This window comes from Trichosurus vulpecula, chromosome 9 (genome assembly GCF_011100635.1).
Source record: "Trichosurus vulpecula isolate mTriVul1 chromosome 9, mTriVul1.pri, whole genome shotgun sequence".
In the NCBI taxonomy this organism is placed as follows: Eukaryota; Metazoa; Chordata; class Mammalia; order Diprotodontia; family Phalangeridae; genus Trichosurus; species Trichosurus vulpecula.
In genome coordinates, this window is record NC_050581.1 from 142,650,916 (window position 1) to 142,669,722 (window position 18,807).

The window sequence follows — 18,807 nt, forward strand, 5'->3', positions numbered from 1 at the left end:
GTGGTGCCAGAACTCAAGTTCTAGGATCAGAGATCTAGAATCAAAAGGGACATTGGAGGTTATCTAGTTTCATCCCCTTGTTTTACTCATGAAGAAACTGAGGTCCAGAAGTGCTAAGCAGCTTGTCCAAAGTCACATAGACAGTCAGTGGGAGAGCCAGCATTTGAAATTTCTAATCCCAGATCTAACACTCTCTCCACTGCACCACGTCTCCTGACTGGCTTCCAATGGTAGTCTCTCCACCATAGTTGTATTGAGCCATATTGGCTCAGTGGCACCCTTTTGTGATAAAGATAAGTAAACCAATCAAGAGACCCTGGGTTTCTAGGGCTTAATAATACTGACCCCAGATAGACCAGACAGTCTAAGTTAGAATGTAGCCAGGTGAGGCTACTGACATGTAAGAAAGAGCATTAGGGCTGTGTTTTAAGATTTACTATCTGCTTGATTGAATTCATCTCATAGTGGCTTGACTCGCCACTTCCCTGAATCTTTGTAGATACTGTCAGAATGTGTCAAGATAGGGAGGGGATGAGATAAGGCAATGAAGTGATGAAACAGGAAATCAGAGTCTGAGCTGCTGTCGGTGAGGATCAGAGTGTTAGCATGAAGGAGAATGAAACAGAGAGAGGGAGAGGGAGAGAGAAGAAGAAGAAGAAGAGAGAGAGAGAGACAGAGACAGAGACAGAGAGAGACAGAGAGAGAGAGAAAGAGGGAGGGAGGGAGGGAGAGAGAGAGAGAGAGAGGGAGGGAGGGAGAGAGAGAGAGACAGAGAGAGAGAGAGAGAGAGAGAGGGAGGGAGAGGGAGAGGGAGAGAGAGAGAGAGAGAGAGAGAGAGGGGTCTTGGTGTTGCTAGCATCATATTTGGAATGGCGCTAGAGTCCTCATTCTGCCAGAGCTTTCTGTAGCCTCCCATTTGCCATGTTTTTAAGGGAAGCTATAGAATTTTTGGTAGGGAATACCAAATGGGCATTCTCAGCAGATTTGCCCTTGCTTGAAAGGGTAAGTGTCCCACCTTCATTTTAATATAAGAACAGATGGAAATGATCTATCCAGTTGTTTTCAGAATGTCCTCTGCCTGTCTGAAAGTTTAGTTTACTGTTACAGAGAAGTAGCTTAAAACAATTGCTGTGGCCTTCTGTTCTCTCACTTTTCTTGGCTCCCACCCCATGAGAGAATCTAAACAGATGTGTGTGACTCAGATGATACTGGAGGTAATAAAACTCTTTCTCCCTCTCTCTCTTTCTCTTTTACAGGTATTTGAAAAGCTTCTACTGCTTAATCCTGAAATAGAAGCTGAACAAATATTAATGTCACCAAACTCGTTTATAAAGCTTCAGACAAACAGGTACATGTCTCAAATGGAGTTCTTCCCAACGTCACAAAGGTTGTGCGTGCATGCGTGTGTGTGTGTGTGTGTGTGTGTGTGTGTGTGTGTTCAGGCTCCAGGTTTCCCAAAAAAGTGGAAAAACTTAAAATACTTTATGTGGTCTTCTGTGATGTTTCCTTAAAAATTCACATGCCCTGTCTCATTTCTTCTTCCCTCCCTCCTTTACAATTAATTTTCTCTTTTCTCTTCTCCTCAGGCTATAAAATAGCTCACCTTTTTGGAAAACTTTGGAGTCACAAACACTTTACATACAATGCCTCGTGTGATCTTTATTGATAGCCCTTTGGGGCAAATAGGACACTTATTATCAGCACCATTTTAATGATGAGAAAACTTCCTAAAGAATCTTTTCCAAGGTCACACAGCTAGTAAGATGAAGGGGGACTTGAACCTGGGTCTACCACCCTCCAGCCAGGGTTCTTTGCAATACACAGCACTGTCTGTTCAAACAGAGAAGTGCCTAGTCAAATTTCTCTACGTGAAAGGGAAAAAATTGCTATGCTACATTGCAGTATTCTAACTTCTGAGTTTTTAAAGTAACTGACCTCATGCGTACTGACATCCATTTTATTTATTTGTTAAGGGAATAACTACTCACTTGTATATAATACTTTACAATTGACAAAGCACTTTAGTCACAACAATTCGACGCGCTAGGTGGGCCAGGGAGAGGGACTGGAACTGAAATTAGATATTCAGAACTCCCAGGTTAGAAAATTCCCTCTACTTATACAGGTTGGCACTTTTCTCTGCAATTTATAATGTTTGAGAGTTGCCCAGGCAACCGAGAGATTAACTGCTTTGAGCAGGATCATGTGAGATAGTAGATATCAAGTTGGTTCTCTGTCCGCAATGTCCTGCTGCCTCTCTTGAAGTAGATATGTAGTCGTCATCATCATCATCATCATCATCATCATCATCATCATTATTATTAGTATCATTATTACTATTATTGTTCCCATTTTGTGTATGAATAAACTGAGCCAGGGGAAAGTCTGGCTAATGGTGAATTTTTTAAAAAAAGTTTTTCTGATGTCCTTTGTGTTTACATCACAGTCATTTCTGGATGTAACACCCCTACACTCTGGCATTGAACTCCTCCTCAAATTAAGCAAAATTCAACCCAAAAGGAACATATCCAACAGAGGATGCAACATCCTGCACCCCTGCTTTGAAGAAGAAGGGAATGTTTCATCCTCTTTTCTCTGGGACCAAGACTGAGTCTTACAGTTATGCAGAGTTGGACTCCTTTTTAGCATTCTTTGCATTTGCATTAGTATAATCATTGAATATATTGTTTTCATAGTTGTGCTTCCTTCATGTTGCACAAGTTCATCTAAGTCTTCCCATGATCCTCATCATTTTATAGTGCGATGACATTCCCTTGTATTGATATGCTCCTGTTTGTTCAGCTCGTCGCCAGCTGATCGGCACCTGCTTTCTTTCAAATGTGGCTATTTAGAGGAATCTTTAGAATTGCTGCCTGTGTGTTCACTTACCTTGAAAAGTATACAATATTTTTGAAACTCAAGAGCCGCCAGTCATTTCATTCTACGAGTGAGCATCATCAGACTGGCTCCTTCAGACAGGAAGAGAATAGGAAATAAGCTTAAAAGGAGCAGAGAGTTTTGTCATAATAACGGTTAGCAGAGCTAGCATTTAGAGAGCGCTGCAAGGTTTCCAAAGTGCTTTACAAGTATTATCTTATTTGATCCCCAACAACAGCCCTGGGAGAGGGGTGCTGTTACTATCCCCATTTTACAGCTAAGACAATTGAATCAGAGAAGTGACTTTCCCAGGGTAATTGGCTGAGGCTGGTTTTGAACTCAGATTTTCCTAACTCTGGGTCGAGTACTCTATCCACTGTGCCTCTGCCTGGCTGCTTCTAGGCACTGGTGGCTAGAGAAAGAGTGCTTCTGCCTGGTAAAGGAAGTAGAAGGTCATGAAGAAACTTCAAAGGCAAGGAGGGTTACCTGCCTTGTGTGAGAAAGTGGAAAGAACTCTGGATTTGGAGTCAGAGGACCTGGGTTCAAATTCTGCCTTTTTCACTATCTGTGTCATCTTGGACAAGTGACTTTGCCTCCCTGGGCCTCAGTTTCCTATCTGAAAAGTTAGAGGTTTGGACTAGAAGACCTCTGAGTTCTCTTTCCAGCTGTAAAACTTTAATCCTGGTGACTACACAGCTGCTAGTGACTCTCAGCAATTATACTAACAAGGACAAGAATCCTGACTCACTAGAGCAGACACTGGATGGGTCAGAATCTAGTGAAGTGGGCCAAGGAATGTGAGTAAGATTTTAGTGAAGAAATGGAAGCAGAGTTTGGGAGACCTTGGAAACAGCCAGTTAAGCCAATGTGTGATTAGACATTTTAGTTAAATTCAGAAAATACATCCTTTTCTCTGCTTTTATACCTATCCCTTTCTTACCCCTCAACCCCCAGTTTCCTAGTAAAAGTTCATTTTGAAAACACCAACCTTGTGTGCCTCAGTTATATGGGAAAGTCAGATTTCCCAGGTGGTAGTCAACATTGGGAGGGTTCAGTGCACCCCTAGTGGCCAGATGTGGTGGTAGCAGCAACAGACCCAAATCTGGAGCCTTGAAAACACTGCATCCTTGGAATAGAGATGGAAGACCTGGAAAGGAGAAAGTTGTGTCAAGCTGTGGCTTTCCATCAGGGTCTCAAGTGCTTTAAAAGTATTTTGAAATGATAAAAAAAAAATCTCCAAGTGTCTGATGGAAGTTTAACCCTCGTACCTTTCTTTTTTTGCTGATTAATGCCCATTAGACACCATTCACCAAATGACTTCTGAGAAATTCCCTATAACCATTAGTTTTCCAAATTAAGTTTTCAATCAGTGAATGATGAGGCTGCTGTAGAGCTGACAGCAACTGGGTCCTGACACATGGCAGAGGCAAGATAAGACTTTTTACTTCCCCCCAAGCAGTCTGAAATCAGAATTTGTGCCATAGATACTCAGATTGTATATCAAAGCTCCTTGGATTCAGTCTGTTAGTGTCCCAACCGCAGACTTTTCCCCGATTCGACCCCATCAGCCTCTTCGGCTTCCTGTGCAAATAAATGTCTTTCTTAAGAGAGTCTGTTTTTGCTTCTTTGAGGGATGGAGTTGCATCTCTGAGTTACCACATTCTGGATGGACCAGAAAAGGTTCCTGTTGTGTACATCGATGAAAAAGGCTTCCTGGTATCTGGATCGCTGATTGGGACATCAACAATTGAAGTGATTTCACAAGAGCCTTTTGGAGTCAACCAGACAGTCATTGTAGCTGTGAAGGTGGGATAAGATGATTTTTTTTCCTTCTCTCTCTGGAATAATAAAATCTTTAGGGTTTATGCATCTTTTCCCCTTGCAAGTATGAGAAGTTTAACCCCTATATATACCAGGTGGCTGCACTTTTAAAGAAAAACCCATTTCATACCTGAGTGGCAAACAAATCATGTGAATAATAATATTTGTTCACATTTATATAGTGTTTTGTGATTTAAAATCGCTTCCTTCACAACTGCTGTATGAGAATGAGTAGTAAATTGATTTTTTCCTCAAGATCATCTGGGGATTCTTTCAGTAGGCATTTTCCTTTCTGTGTTCAGAAGGTTTGAGCAGTTTTCTTGCATTGTATCTTGCATTATGGTGTTCAAGGTTTTTGATTTATGTTCATATTCTTCTGGGTGACAAACCTATAATCCTTACATCGTCTCTATGCATCCTGTTTAAATATCACTGTCTTTTGCATATGTGGAGATCATGTTGTCTTTTAACAACATTGCTTTTGCTTATCTTCTTCCAGATTCTCTTTCACTTCTGTATATTTCCAATCCCAATTTTCTCTTTTGTTTCTTTGGTGAGACTTGCCACTGTAGATTCAAATTTTTCCATTCTGTGAATTATTTTTGCTATGTAGACCACAAATTGTGCTTTCACAATTATTAATTCTCTTGTAAATCATTCAGGAACATCTTGCTATAGTTCCGTGTTCTCTTGAGAATCCCTAGGGTCCCCTGCTTCATGAAGTGTTGATAGCATTTTCGTTTGTATTACCATATTTACTTATAGATGTTTGGACTCTTTTACCGGATCTGGAAGCCATATTCCCATCTGCTATTAATATCTTCCCCATCAGCTTACCTACTTATGCTCAAGATCTTTAACTGAGTTTTCTTCCTCTTGAAGTCTTGCTTAATTTCAGTCTTTTTTTCCTCTTAAGTTCTCCTGTTTCTCATTCTGACTCCTTGACCTTTGATAACAGTTGCCCTGGAGGATGGAGCTGAAAACTATCTCAATCTCCTCCTATATATGGTAAATTATATTTCACCAAGCTTAGTGTTTGCCCCAGGTGACTTCTAGGGGGACTCTTTCACCCAGGCTTAGTGCAGTCACACACACACTCACACTCACACACACACACACACACACACACACACACACACACCCCTTAACCCATTTCCCTCTGTTGCAGCATAGAATGCTACCATGCCACTATATACCAGCCTGAGCAAACTTTTGCTTTTTGATTTTCTACCACTGGGAGGAGGCAGAGTAGAGTTGAGTTCTGTTGCAAGTCTGTAGGTCAGCTCATACAGCTCCACTACCTGAACGTGATGGATCTTGGAGGAGGGTGGGGGGGGGTACTCAGTGGACTCTTTGAAGGGTTGGGAATTATTCTCCCGATGTTAGTTCATTGAATTGTTACCTCCTTCAAATTCTTGGTGTGGTGTCCTAGAACATGGAGACAAAAATATTGCTTCATCTCTTGCACATAATTCCTATTACAGAGAAGTTTGAGAGGTGATGAGGATCAGAGAAAATTTTTATTCTTCCTTCTTGTTGGTCACATGAGGGTCCTAGTGCATTGATAATTACTTACGTTTGAGAGAGGAAGACATTGAGAGAAACACCCTTTCCACACTCCAGGCTGCCTATCACATTAATAATCAAATAGATGAATGTTTCTGTGCTGTTTATTCAGGGAGTAAAGTAAAGATTGATACATGTTCTCTGTCCCGGGAGAAAGCTCTTCTTTCAGAACAGTTAAACAGCATGATACAATTAAGAAAACGTAGACTTTGACTTGTGTTCAAATCTTACCATTGTCACTGCCTGTGTGACCCTGGAAAAGTCATTTAACTTCCTGGACCTCCTGGTCTAAATCCATGATCCTGTTAAATTTTATGAGAAATCCATTTGTATACTCAAACAGCATTTTGCCACCCGTTGTGGTCAGAAAGAGTGAGAACAATTTTTCAAAGGGGCTACCTTTATCTCTTTCAATGGCTAGTTTGCTTGAAGAGCTTCATCTCCCACAATACATAGCTACCAGTTGATAATTTAACCTCACTTTCTGCGACTTGGCTTGCATGGTATATGAACATGATAAAAGGAGATAGTCAGCCTGGCAATTTTTCCAGCTTTCTGAAGGCTAGAACAGAGGGTCTGCATTAGCCCCTTCCAGTCCAGATCAGAGCTGGAGCCAGGCAACTACCTAGGGTTTTTGTAACATGGGGGCAAAAAAAGATTTTTTAATAAATTTGTTTTAATACCAGAAATTCCATTTCTCCATGGCCCACAAATGTTTATTTTTTCATGATAATAACTCATTCTCCTACAACATTTTGTTCACAAGTTTCTTTCCTCATCACATCTGTGAAGTATTCTCATCCTCATTATACAGAAGAAGAAACCAAGGTCCAGACAGGTTAAATAGCTGGGCCACAGTCACATAGCAGGCAGATTCATACCCAAACCCATATCTCTTGATTCTCTGTTTATGACCCTTTCACCAGGCTCTTCTCCTGTCCCTGATGATGTCACATCTCAAGTACTCCAATGAGGGCTTTTGTGGGCAGCGACCCACAAAGTACAGTTATCAAGCTTTGGCTGGGGTACACAGATGCCTTGTCTTGATTCTGCCAATGCTCCTTGGGTTCTTGTATCTCATGGACATATATGAAAGGTTCCCTACCATTTGTCCCCTTGTGCCTGATAAAATATTCATAGATTCCCTGAATCTACTGAAATAGGATTGCAGAGGTCACAGAATGGCTAGCTACCCCATTGGCTAGAACATAATATACTTGAAAAGCAGTAATATGAAAAGAGGTGGGAAGGGCAACATGGAGCCAGGCTATGGAGGGGTTTAAGGTTCAATTCGATAAATATTTTTGTGTTCTTGTTAGTTGTAGGCTGCTGTGCTGGTGCTACAAATGACACCATGATAAACAAACTGCAGACAGAGTGAGACAGGTACACAGGGAACAGCAGAGTAGGTGTCAGAAGAGACGTACCAACACAGTGCTTCAGAGGAGGGAGAATCAAGAGAGAAGATGGGGCTTCCAGGGCCTGGGACAGGAAACAGAGCCCCAAAATCAGAGTCAGAGGACCTGGATTTTGATTAGGACTGTACCATTTACCAGCAGTGTAACATTGAGCAAATCACATCATAAACTGAGAGTCAGAAAATAGGAGTTTGAATCTCACCTCCAGCAATTACTAGCTATGAGTTACTAGCTGTGAGTTACTAGATGACTAGTACATATTACTAGTTTACTAGTTGAATCTTGCCTCCAACACTTACTTAGCTATGTGACTATGGGCCAGCTAGCACCTCACTGGGCCTCTTTTCTCTTACCTGTAAAATTAGAAAGTTGTTAGAGATCAGGAGTTCTTAACCTTTTTTGTGTCATGGACTACTTTGTCAGGCTGGTGAAACTTGCGGAACCACTTCTCAGAAGGATGTTTTTAAATACATAAGATATAATACATAGGATTACAAAGAAAAACAATTACAGTAAAAATAAAAATGCAATTTTTTCCCAACCAAATTCACAGGACCCGCCCCCTTGAGAAATCTGTGTAACCTCATTCTAGATGACCTATAAGGACCTTTTATCCTTCACAATTGGTGAATGTAGAAGGAAACTCTAGGCTGATGGAGGCCAAAGTGGGCAGACAACTCAAAACCTTTCCCCTTCATGTCAGGAAAGAGAGCTCTTTCCTTATATTTTATTAATTATTTTCTAGAATCTAGAAAAACACTCTCATTTTATTTTTTGAGATGTTTCTTGTAACATTCTTAGTCTATTTCATTAATTAACAGATCCTTCTCTCAAGAGAGTGGACTTGCAAGGGCCTATCCTCCCAGCCCTTATCCAGGTCAAAACTGATTGAGCATTCATTTGTCTTGAAAGGGCAGTATGTACAGATAAACTTTAATTATAGAGCTGAAATTAACAGTTGATTTGCTAGTCCAGCCTCTTCCTTTCACAAAGGAAGAAACCAAGTCTCTCAAACCATAGGAAACCTGCCTGAGGCTATTTGATGAGTTGGTGGTGAGCTCTTAGATCCTTAGATCTGGGATCCTTCTTCAGACCCCACAGAGTCAAGGACCCTTCTGTCTTCCCAACATTAACCTTCTTTTCCCATATAGAGATTCACAGATTGAAGAGTTCCATGTTCTGAAGAGTTCTTATTTCTTTCCATCAAAAATCCTGTTTTTAAATGCCATGGAAGACCTGTCTATTTAAAGAACCCCTGTAGATCCCTAGTTGAAGCTTTCAAAAAGCATGGAATGCTTCTGAAATGTGAATAATCGCCTCATATTTGGCTATTTTGTATATCCTGATTTTCGTATAAGAAAACGTTATAAACTGAGGATCCATCTTAGAGTTTTGGCTAGGCTTCTCTGTCTGGAACCTGAAGGAGTCAGTAAGATTGATTAAGGTAACGTAGGGAACCATTGCTGGGTTTTTATTCTTTTCTCGTTGTCATGACTTCAAGGGTAAGGTCAAGTGCTACTTTATCAAAGGCAGGGAAATGATAATATCCAAATGTATCATTTCCTAGCAACAGTAGAACCATGTTCTTCTACTATATATGAAGAAACAGTATGAACATGAATAATATGTCATCATGTAATATACATTTATATAGTATATTCTATTACATATGAAGCAGAATGTGCTTCAATATAGGATTCCGCTTTGTCTTAAATGTGGTCCGGGAAGACCAGGTAAACAACTTTAAACATGCGTTATTTTTCCTCCTGGACAATGCCCCTTAGGTGTCTCCTGTTTCATACCTGAGGATTTCAGTGAGCCCCGTTCTGCATGCCCAGAATAAGGAGGTTTTGGCAGCTTTACCTTTGGGAATGACCTTGACCTTCACTGTGCATTTTCATGACAATTCCGGGGAGATTTTCCATGCACACAACTCCGTCCTCAACTTTGCAACTAACAGGTAGCTGGCGATCACCCAAATTTCACTTGCCAAACCAGAAGAGTAATGGAGCATTTGAAGGACCCTCCGTGCCATCTATATTAATAGTTTGAGGAATCTAAAAGTGTTCAAATCTTTCCAGATAGAGCTGGGGCCATCCTTTGGTGTCAGGATGGGATGTGAGGAAGGAAGGATTCAAAGGATGTCCTGAATGAAGCTCTCCCTGAGCCATTGCCTTAGAATCCATCTCTGGGTGCAGTGGTAATGATAAAAAAAAAACAGATGACATTTGTGCAGTGTAAATTCGGTCAGTCAGTGAGCATTTATTAAGCACCTACTATGTGCCTAGTACCATGCTAAGCATTAGGGTTACAGACAAAGGCAAAAGATAGTTACAATGCCTTCTATGTACTTTATCTGATTGCCTGGCCCATGGAAAGCAAATGCTGGTAGGATAAGCGAGTCAATCATCACAATATTCCTTTGAGGTCAATAGTGTGTTTTATCCCCACATTTACATGCAGGTAAAGTGATTTGCCCCAGATTACATGTTTACTAAACAACGGAGCAGGAACTTGAACTTAGGACTTCTGACTTCCTTACATCACATTATTAATTTGTATATTCAGCAAACATGATAATAGATAACACTTGTATAGTGCTTACTATGTGCTAGGTATTGTGCTATTATCTCATCTGATCCTCACAATAACCCTGGGAGGTACGTGTTATTATCACCTTCATTTTACAGATGAGGAAACAGGCAAACAGGGGTTAAGTGACTTGCCCAGGGTCACACAGCTAGTAAGTATTTGAAGTTCAATTTAAATTCAGGTCTTTCTGACTCCAGGCCCAGTGCTCTATGCACTATGGTGCCCCTTAGGGGTTCCCTGGCACAGTCTCTATGCCTAATCTGATCATCCCTGCTTCCCAGAGATGTGGTGGGGACATTCATGCTTCAGGCTGGCATTTTACTAAATTACCTCTGAGGCTTCTTCCAAATCTATGATTCTGTGGCTCTAGCATGATTAATGTAGTGAACATAGAAGGGGAGAAAAAAAAAAGAAAACCCCAGTGATGAAGAGGAAAGGGTCCAAGCTGTGAACATCTGAAGAAACAGATTGCTTTCAGACATTATTCAGAGTTTCCAACTTGAGCTGCAGACAGACCCAAGAAAGCCGATATGATGCGTCAGCCTTGTTGTTGTTGAATTTATCATGAGATAGAAATGAGAGGGAGTTTCTCGTGGAAGGATCTCATTGGATAAATTCAAACTGGAAAATGAGGACTGGATTTCAGGTTTTAGCTGGAGATGCTTTCTGTATGGTCCCTTATTGTTACAACAACAATAAAAATGGTTTTTAGGTGCATATCCCACGGTTCTCAGGAGATGGTAAAGACATATTTAATTCTCAGGGTCAGTACAGAAGATAAGCAGCAGGGAGTTATCTAAACCATCTCAGCCTCAAGCTAACCATTTGGACACACAGGCCCCTTTAGATGCCGTATTAACTCAGAAAATCTGGCCTTTTTTTCAGGCCCATTGCACAGATGGTATAATCAAGGCTTATTAAAGAAGAAAAATGATATGGCTGAGTTAAATTTTGCCATTAGGCCCCTTTTGATGCTACATTCACTCAGAGAATCTAGCCTCTTTTTCAGGTCCATTTCATAGATGGTTAAGTCAAGGCTTATCACAGAAAAAAAATTCTGTAGTTGAAATAAAACAATGATGAAGCTAGTCTTAGAACCCAATGGTTCTGATTCCTCAACTGTACTCTTTTCACTAGAGCTTATCATACCTCAGTTAGAAACAGGACAGAAAACACCTTTTTAAAAAAATGAAATAATGAATCCAATTAACTAGGAATCTTCTCCCATATAAGGGGTCAGTCTAGATTCTGTCTTTCTTTGGATGGAGTTGATATACCAGAGTTTCTTTTAAGCATCGCTGCTACTCTTGAAAACAATTTTTCTTTCTCCATTGCCCAGAGATGACTTTGTCCAAATTGGGAAGGGCACTACCAATAACACCTGTGTCATCCGCACCGTCAATGTTGGCCTGACTCTGCTTGCTGTGTGGGACGTGGAGCATACTGGCCTCTCAGATTACGTGCCTCTGCCTGTCCAGCAGGTCATCTCTCCAGAACTGACTGGGACCATGGTAGTAGGCGATGTCCTCTGTTTGAGCACCACCCTGATAAATCCAGATGGTAAGAGCTCCCCAACATACCCCTGTGACAAATCCCCACTTCTGACTTGATGCATGTTTCCACTGCTAGGTAGCTCTGATGACTGGGAGACAACATAATAAAGGGGAAAACTCACTAATTCTGCAGTGAAGGGACCTGGGTTCAAATCTCACTTCCAGTGCTCCTTACCTCCTTTACCTTGGCGCTAATCACTCACCTAACCTGGGCTTCAGTTTCCTCCTTTGCAACATGATGCAGCTGACATGAATTTTACATTTGAAGTGTGTTCCAGAGGTTTCAGCTGGTATGTAGGAACCTAGGCTGGAAGAAAGACTCCTAAAACATCTAATAGGGAGAGATCTCCTTCCCAGGTCTCTCAGGAACATGGAGCTCTTCAGCCAACACTATTCTCCAAGTTGACCCCAAGACTGGCGTGGCTGTGGCCAGAGACTCTGGAGCTGTGACTGTTTATTATGAGATTGCTGGACTTCTCAGGACATATAAGGAGGTAAGGCACTAGGACAAGGGCTCCCCAACCTGGCTTTCAACCTCTGGGTATTTCTAACTATCTCAAGTTATTGCAAGTGGCTGTGGAGAGGGCAAAAGACAGGGGGTGAAGAAAGACTCAAAGTCAAATTCTGTTGAAGGTCCTTCCATTCTAAAAGGAGCTCGCCGTTGACAGCTTTTGGTAGCAGAATTGGGAAATCAAAAATTGATAGGGTATTGCTGCCAAGCCACAAAAAACAGCCTAGAATCTCTGCAGTTGGAAATCTGCTGAGGAGGGACTGGGGGTAAGATATTCGGGATTGTTAGGATTCAACCCCCTCCCTTCTCCCAATGCAAAAACTTCCCCTAGTAAGTCACCTTCTGAATCTTCCAGGAGGTGAACAAAGTCATTTTCTCTTTCTTTACTATTTATCTGCAAACCAGAGTGAATCAATGGAAAGTGCCTGGTCTGTATCCAAATGCATCTCATTTTTATAGTGAGCGTGTGCTGTATTGAATAAGAAAGTTTAACCTAATAGTTTGCATATTTAGCTTGGCTTCCGTGAGGCAGCAACTTAATTCCCTTTCTGCAGCATAAGAGATTCAGGTGCTGAACAACTTCTGATTAATAAAGCTGTGATTGTGTAAAAGAATTTCCAGTGTTCGCATGGAGGACCTAAAATAATTCAGATGCTTTTTTTGGAAAACTCAGCCCCACATACTAACCTCTACTCAGCCCAGGCGCCCTTTAATGGGAGCCAAAGGGATGGCACCATTCTTTAGAAATATTTGTGATCTGTCTTTAGGAGTAGCAGGGCCCACTCTGTTCTTGGGACATTAAGTACAGCCTTTTGCATGTTTCAGGAGCTGTCTGATTTATTTCAAATTAATGGTAATAAAATAAGATGACTTTTTCCTCCCTTTGCTGAGAAACCAATTCACCAAACTGAACAAACATCACCTTTATGAGAAAATAGAAGGTCCATGATCCCTGACAAAAATCAATGCCCACCTTAGAGACAGTTGTTCCTGCATTAATTTCCGCCTGTTCGACGTGGCCTCCAGAGGGCAAGGTGGATTCTTGCAGCAGTTAATTGTTTGGTTTGGTGTTAGAAGTCTTTGTTTTCTGGTTTATTTTCCAGATCTGGATTACCATCCCCCAAAGGATCGTGGCCACCCATGTCAGTGGCATCCCAACCAACTTTCAGGGTATCACTGCCTCCAAAGTGATAGTTGTAACTGGAGAAAGAAGCACCAACCTGAGAGGTAAGGATCATACTAAGGAATAACATTTTTACCTGGCGCTTCCATATTCATATAGCACTTTTCTTGCAACTCTGAGAGTTGAGTGATACTAGTCTTGTATGGTGATGGGCAAGAGAGAACAGGCTTAGTGGTGGTAGAGTCACTTTTAAAAAAAGGGAATTATAAAAATCAAAACCTGCTAGAAGCTTGCTGGTGGTTTATTTCCAGAATTATCCATTGCAAGGAAGAGCTCTCCTTTTAGAGAAGAGGAGACTGAGGCTTACAGAGATGAAGCACCTTGGATATGGTCACACAGCTAGTAAGGTGATGGTGTTGGTGTCCTAATCCCATGGCTCTTGACTCCAAATCTAGTGCACTCTCTACTGTGCTACTTACACCATGCTGTCCCGAGGGGAGGAAACTCTCTGGAATTTCAATCACCACAATATAAACTCTGTGAAAGGAGAGGGGCTTGGAAAAGGTCCTGCATCACCACTAAGGAAATCACCTGGATTGTGGTAGAGGCAGGGGTGGCATCATGGAAAGAACACCATTGGATTTGATATTCAAAGGTCTGGATTCAAGTTCTGCTACAAACTCGGCTATAACAGAGGACAAACATCTTAATCTTTGAACCTCAGTTGCCCCAACTCTAAAATATTTACAGCTCCTCCCTTATAGCGTATTGCAAGCAAACTGTCTTCTATACCATAAAGTGTTATATAAGTGATCAGTGGTTGTGGTTTCCTAGGTATTTGTGCTTTGGTATTACATAATTTTTGGTGTCACATAATAAGAATACTAATGACTCACACTGGATTGCAGCTCAAAGGGTGTATTGAGATTGAGAGGCATCATTGCGTAGTTTCTGGGACATGGTGTTTGGAGTTCAGATGGACCTGGGTTCAGATCTTCATTCAGACATTTAATAGCTGTTTGACTCTGTGAAGATCATGTAATCTCGTGAGGTCTCAGTTTTATTAGCTGTAAAATGAGGAAGTTGGATTTGGTGGACTCTGATCTAACATCTCTTCCAGCCCTGAATTTGTGATTTGATAAACTTTATAATATGAGTATTTTTATCAGTATTTTTTCAAATGAGGAAGCAGACTCAAGACCTCACAGCTGATAGAAGACAGAGCTGAGAGGTCTCCTAGCCTTGTTACAGAGAGAGAGAGTGAGAGAGAGAGAGAGAGAGAGAGAGAGAGAGAGACCCTGGAGAATTCACATAACTTTCTTCTAGCTCCTGATCTCCCTTTTGGAGTAATGGGACTTTATGTTTCGTGTAGGAGCTTGGCAGGACAATATTTGTACACCAAATGGATGCACTGAAATTTGTCACTTTTGAACACAAGATGCATTTCAATCTCACAGCTGCTAAAGGAGAGCTCTTCCTTGCAATGGATAATTCTGGAAATAAACCACCAGCAAGCTTCTAGCAAGTTTTGATTTTTATAATTCCTTTTTTTTTAAAGTGACTCTACCACCACTAAGCCTGTTCTCTCTTGCCCATCACCAGCCTTGACAACAACTGAAAAAAATGCTGTTTTCAAAGCCACTTAACTGGTAAAATTAAATACCACCATTCTTGTTCTGATTAATGAGCCAGACTTTATTACATCACTGTGGCCTTTTTTTCCTCCACATACTACAAGTGCATGACATTCTGCTATTGTTGAAATGATATTTAGTGTATTATTGGAGAACTATTGGCCCATTGATGTCCAGAAATAAATTACCCCTCTTTCTGGCTGACAGGAAAAAAAAAGAATGCATTAGTGGGGCTGGTTCAGTTGCCTCACTCATGAGGTACAAGATCTAGAACAGATGCTGAAATGAGCAGAAATCATCAGTGATTCATTATGACCTACACACCTGACAACAATTTATCTCTTCCTTTCATAAACCGCTATCATCATAGAGCTCTCCGTAATACGTTTTGCTCCCTGCACGGAAGGCTGAAGAGCCTCGCGCTTGCTATAATAAGACTCGGTTAGAAAACCCTTTGAGGCAAAAGAGAGTAGTCAATAGAGAGCTGACCGGCCTTGGAGCCAGGAAAGCCTGGGTTCTAGCCCCATCTCTTCACATACTAGCAGTGTGACCGTGGGCAAGTCACTTAACCACTTAGGGCCCCAAGCAACTCTCTAAGACTCTAAGACAGTACTTCTCAAAGTGTGTGGTCTGGAGATCCTTTCAGGATATCTGAGAGGTCAAAACTATTTTCATAATAATACTAAAATATTCTGATTTCTAATACAGTAAATATCCATTGATTATAACTCACATAAATAAAACCTCTTTGGAGTCCTCTGTAATTTTTAAGAGTTTAAAGGCAGGAATACGATAAAAATAATCAACTGTATAAAGCATAGTAGCTCTGATCAACACAATGACCCACAGGACACATGATGAAAAATACTCTCCACCTCCAGAGAAAGGACTTTTGGTGGACTTGGTGCAGATTGAAGCATATTTTTCCTTTCTTTTTTTTCCCCAGAACATGGCTGATGTGGAAATTTATTTTGCGTGACTTCATATTTGTAATGGATATTGTATTTCTTGCCTTTTCAATGGGTGGGAAAGGGGAAGAAGAGAGTCTGGAACTGGAAATAAAAGGGGTTCTGAGACCAAAAAGTGAAGCAACTGCTACTCTAAGATGTAGAGAAAGTGCTGATCTGCAGTAGGAGAAAGCATTTCCTCACCTGAGAATCCTCTGGATCAGTGAGGCCACAGATCCTCTGTCCCTATATAGAAAATAGTAAGAACTTGTAATGGGGGAGACATGTACATAGACAAAGAAAAATAGACAAATATATGTAGACAGAGAAATGAAGAGTTGGCCCAAACAGCTGAGAAGGCATGGTGGCTCCCTCTGTCAGACCCATTCTTGTCCCTTCTTATCACATTCCTATCTGTCATCTCTAGGGGAATGCTCGCCAGCCCAGGTGGAAACCATTGTTGAACTTCACCCCGAAACCCTCATCAGCTGTCAGCTCCGGTTCAACCAAGAAGTATTCGATTTTCCGGCATATGACATTTTCACTACAGAACCTGGATTTGATGCATCTCTAGGTAAACTTGCCGAACTCCAGGCATTGACATTGTCCCAGGAAGTAGCTGTACCTTGAGGAAATATTGAGACTTGGGGCCTTTTGTTCATAGAAGCCATCTACCAAGACAGGCCTATGTTTCTGATAATTCAACCTGAGGAAATTAATGTTGGCACTTGGGTTTATGGCTCGGTGCTGCTGCCACAGGGAATTTATTTTTTTCTAAAATGTCTGATGCTCCGTCATCTTTAGCATTGCCATTGTGGGGATTCTCAGGAATAGTCTGAGAACTGTTGCTGTGCTTCTCAGAAACACTTTGGTTTAGGGGGGTACCCAGTGGCATTGGACATTGCATAGATCCTGCCAGCTAGCTTAAAGAAGACCTGGTGTCTGCTGAGGGACATATGAACCCAGCTAAACACTGAGGAAAAAGTTGACTCTTGCTGAGTCATGAGCAAGCTCTGAAAATTTAGCAAGGTCAGGGTCCAGCTCCTAGAAAGTTTAGGTGTGGAAATGTACCTGGCAGCTGGCTGGTTCTCTCTTCCATCATTATGCCTCAGCTGGCAAAAGCTGCAGATCTTTAACAACACTGGCAACTGGACAGAAGTCATTTTGACACAAACTTTTATTTCTCAGTGGTTTCCCTGGTGCCATTTTTCTTCAGGCTTCTGATTGCCAAAGACTTTATCATATTTACCCAGTAGCTAGCACCAAGCCTGGCACAGAGTTTGATCTACATCAAACATCATGCCACCAAGTGAATTAATTCAAAAATTATTAAGTGGCTACTTTGTGCTGAGTACTAAGGGTGATACAAATGTCTAAGGCATACTCTATGCCCTCAAGGAGATTTAAAATCTAGGAAACATGCTAAGACAATTATACAGATAATTAGTGAATCTAAATACGAGTACAAAAGAGATCACTTCCAACCTGGATGGACTAGAGAGAGGATATCCTAGGTAAAGTGGCATTTGATCTGGGCCTTTAAGACTTTCAAAGAGGTTGGGAAAAACAGACATTAAAAATAACACCATCAAAGACATGAAGGTAGCATGTATTAATAGAATAGTGAGTGGTTCCTTTTGGCCAGAGCACAAGTACATGAAGATGACTAATGTGAGCTAAAGCTGGACTCATAGTTTACTGTCAACTTTCAATCAGCCTTGATTGCCAGGCTAAAGAATTTGGACTTTATTCTGCAGGCAGTGAGGAGCCACTCAAGTGTTTTGAGTAGAGGAGTGTCATGGCAACAATGTGTGTAACATAGTCGAGGAGAGAGGGACACCCAGTGATCACAACAGAAGATTGAAGAAACATTCTACCCACTTCCTGATAAGGGACTCAAGGTGTAGACTCCAGGTTTTGAAAGCCTCTGTTAGGATGGAAAAGAAATAAAGGAGTGGATATAAACAGGGATAAGAATGTTGGGGCTTGGCGATTAACTGGGTATGGTGATGAGAGGGAGGGAAGATCATAGACCAGTCAGTCAATCAACAAGCCTTTATTAAGCACCAGCTCTCTCTGTGCCATCTCATTGTGTTAGGCAGAACTGAAATGTCAGTATGAGGAGAAGGATTGCATCTATGTTTTCTCAGTCTAGAAAAGTACCATGTGAGGAAACTCCCATCTACCAATGCCATTCGGCATTTTCTCAACAACTTATGGAGTTGCCTAGAATCTCCTAACCAATCAGAAATGTCATCATAGATGACAAAACTTATCATCACCAAAGGCACCAGGGATTCAAGCATGGTGTGTCTAACCATTTAGCATGTGCTGTGTACAAGGTCTGAAACTCTCATTGCTCCAGGCCAGTACACCTGCTCCATCATGATGCACAGGCTTACTGATAAGCAGCTCAAACACCTCAGCATGAGGAAGACAGCTCTCGTGGTCACAGCTTCCCTCCAAGACAGCCACTTCTCTGGAGAGCAGATCAGTGCCGAAGTGCCCTTCAACCCTGGGCTTTATGCTGACCAAACAGAAATCCTCTTAAGTAATCACTATATGAGCTCAGAGGTAAAAATATTTGGAGCCATGGAGATTCTTGAGAATCTTGAGGTGAGTGGTTTTTGTTTTTGTTTTTTTTTAAGTGGTAGATTTCTTATTTTGGGTTCCCTTGGGCAAGCCTAGAGGATTTTATACAATTTAATTAATGCTAATCAAAATTTCATACTTGATTTTTATATATATATATGTTGTGAAGTTTT

At 41.3% G+C, this 18,807-nt stretch overlaps 1 protein-coding gene across 1 annotated transcript in view; it reads left to right on the top strand.

Annotated features, from left to right (window-relative positions):
- NUP210 (nucleoporin 210) overlaps positions 1–18,807 on the top strand; it is a 177,669-nt gene that overhangs the window by 149,180 nt on the left and 9,682 nt on the right. Inside the window, exons 29-36 of the mRNA XM_036737668.1 lie at positions 1,257–1,348; positions 4,509–4,683; positions 9,467–9,642; positions 11,614–11,834; positions 12,185–12,321; positions 13,442–13,565; positions 16,470–16,616; positions 18,408–18,658. Of these exons, the coding sequence (XP_036593563.1) occupies positions 1,257–1,348; positions 4,509–4,683; positions 9,467–9,642; positions 11,614–11,834; positions 12,185–12,321; positions 13,442–13,565; positions 16,470–16,616; positions 18,408–18,658 (1,323 nt within the window). The remainder of the gene's footprint in view (positions 1–1,256; positions 1,349–4,508; positions 4,684–9,466; positions 9,643–11,613; positions 11,835–12,184; positions 12,322–13,441; positions 13,566–16,469; positions 16,617–18,407; positions 18,659–18,807) is intronic.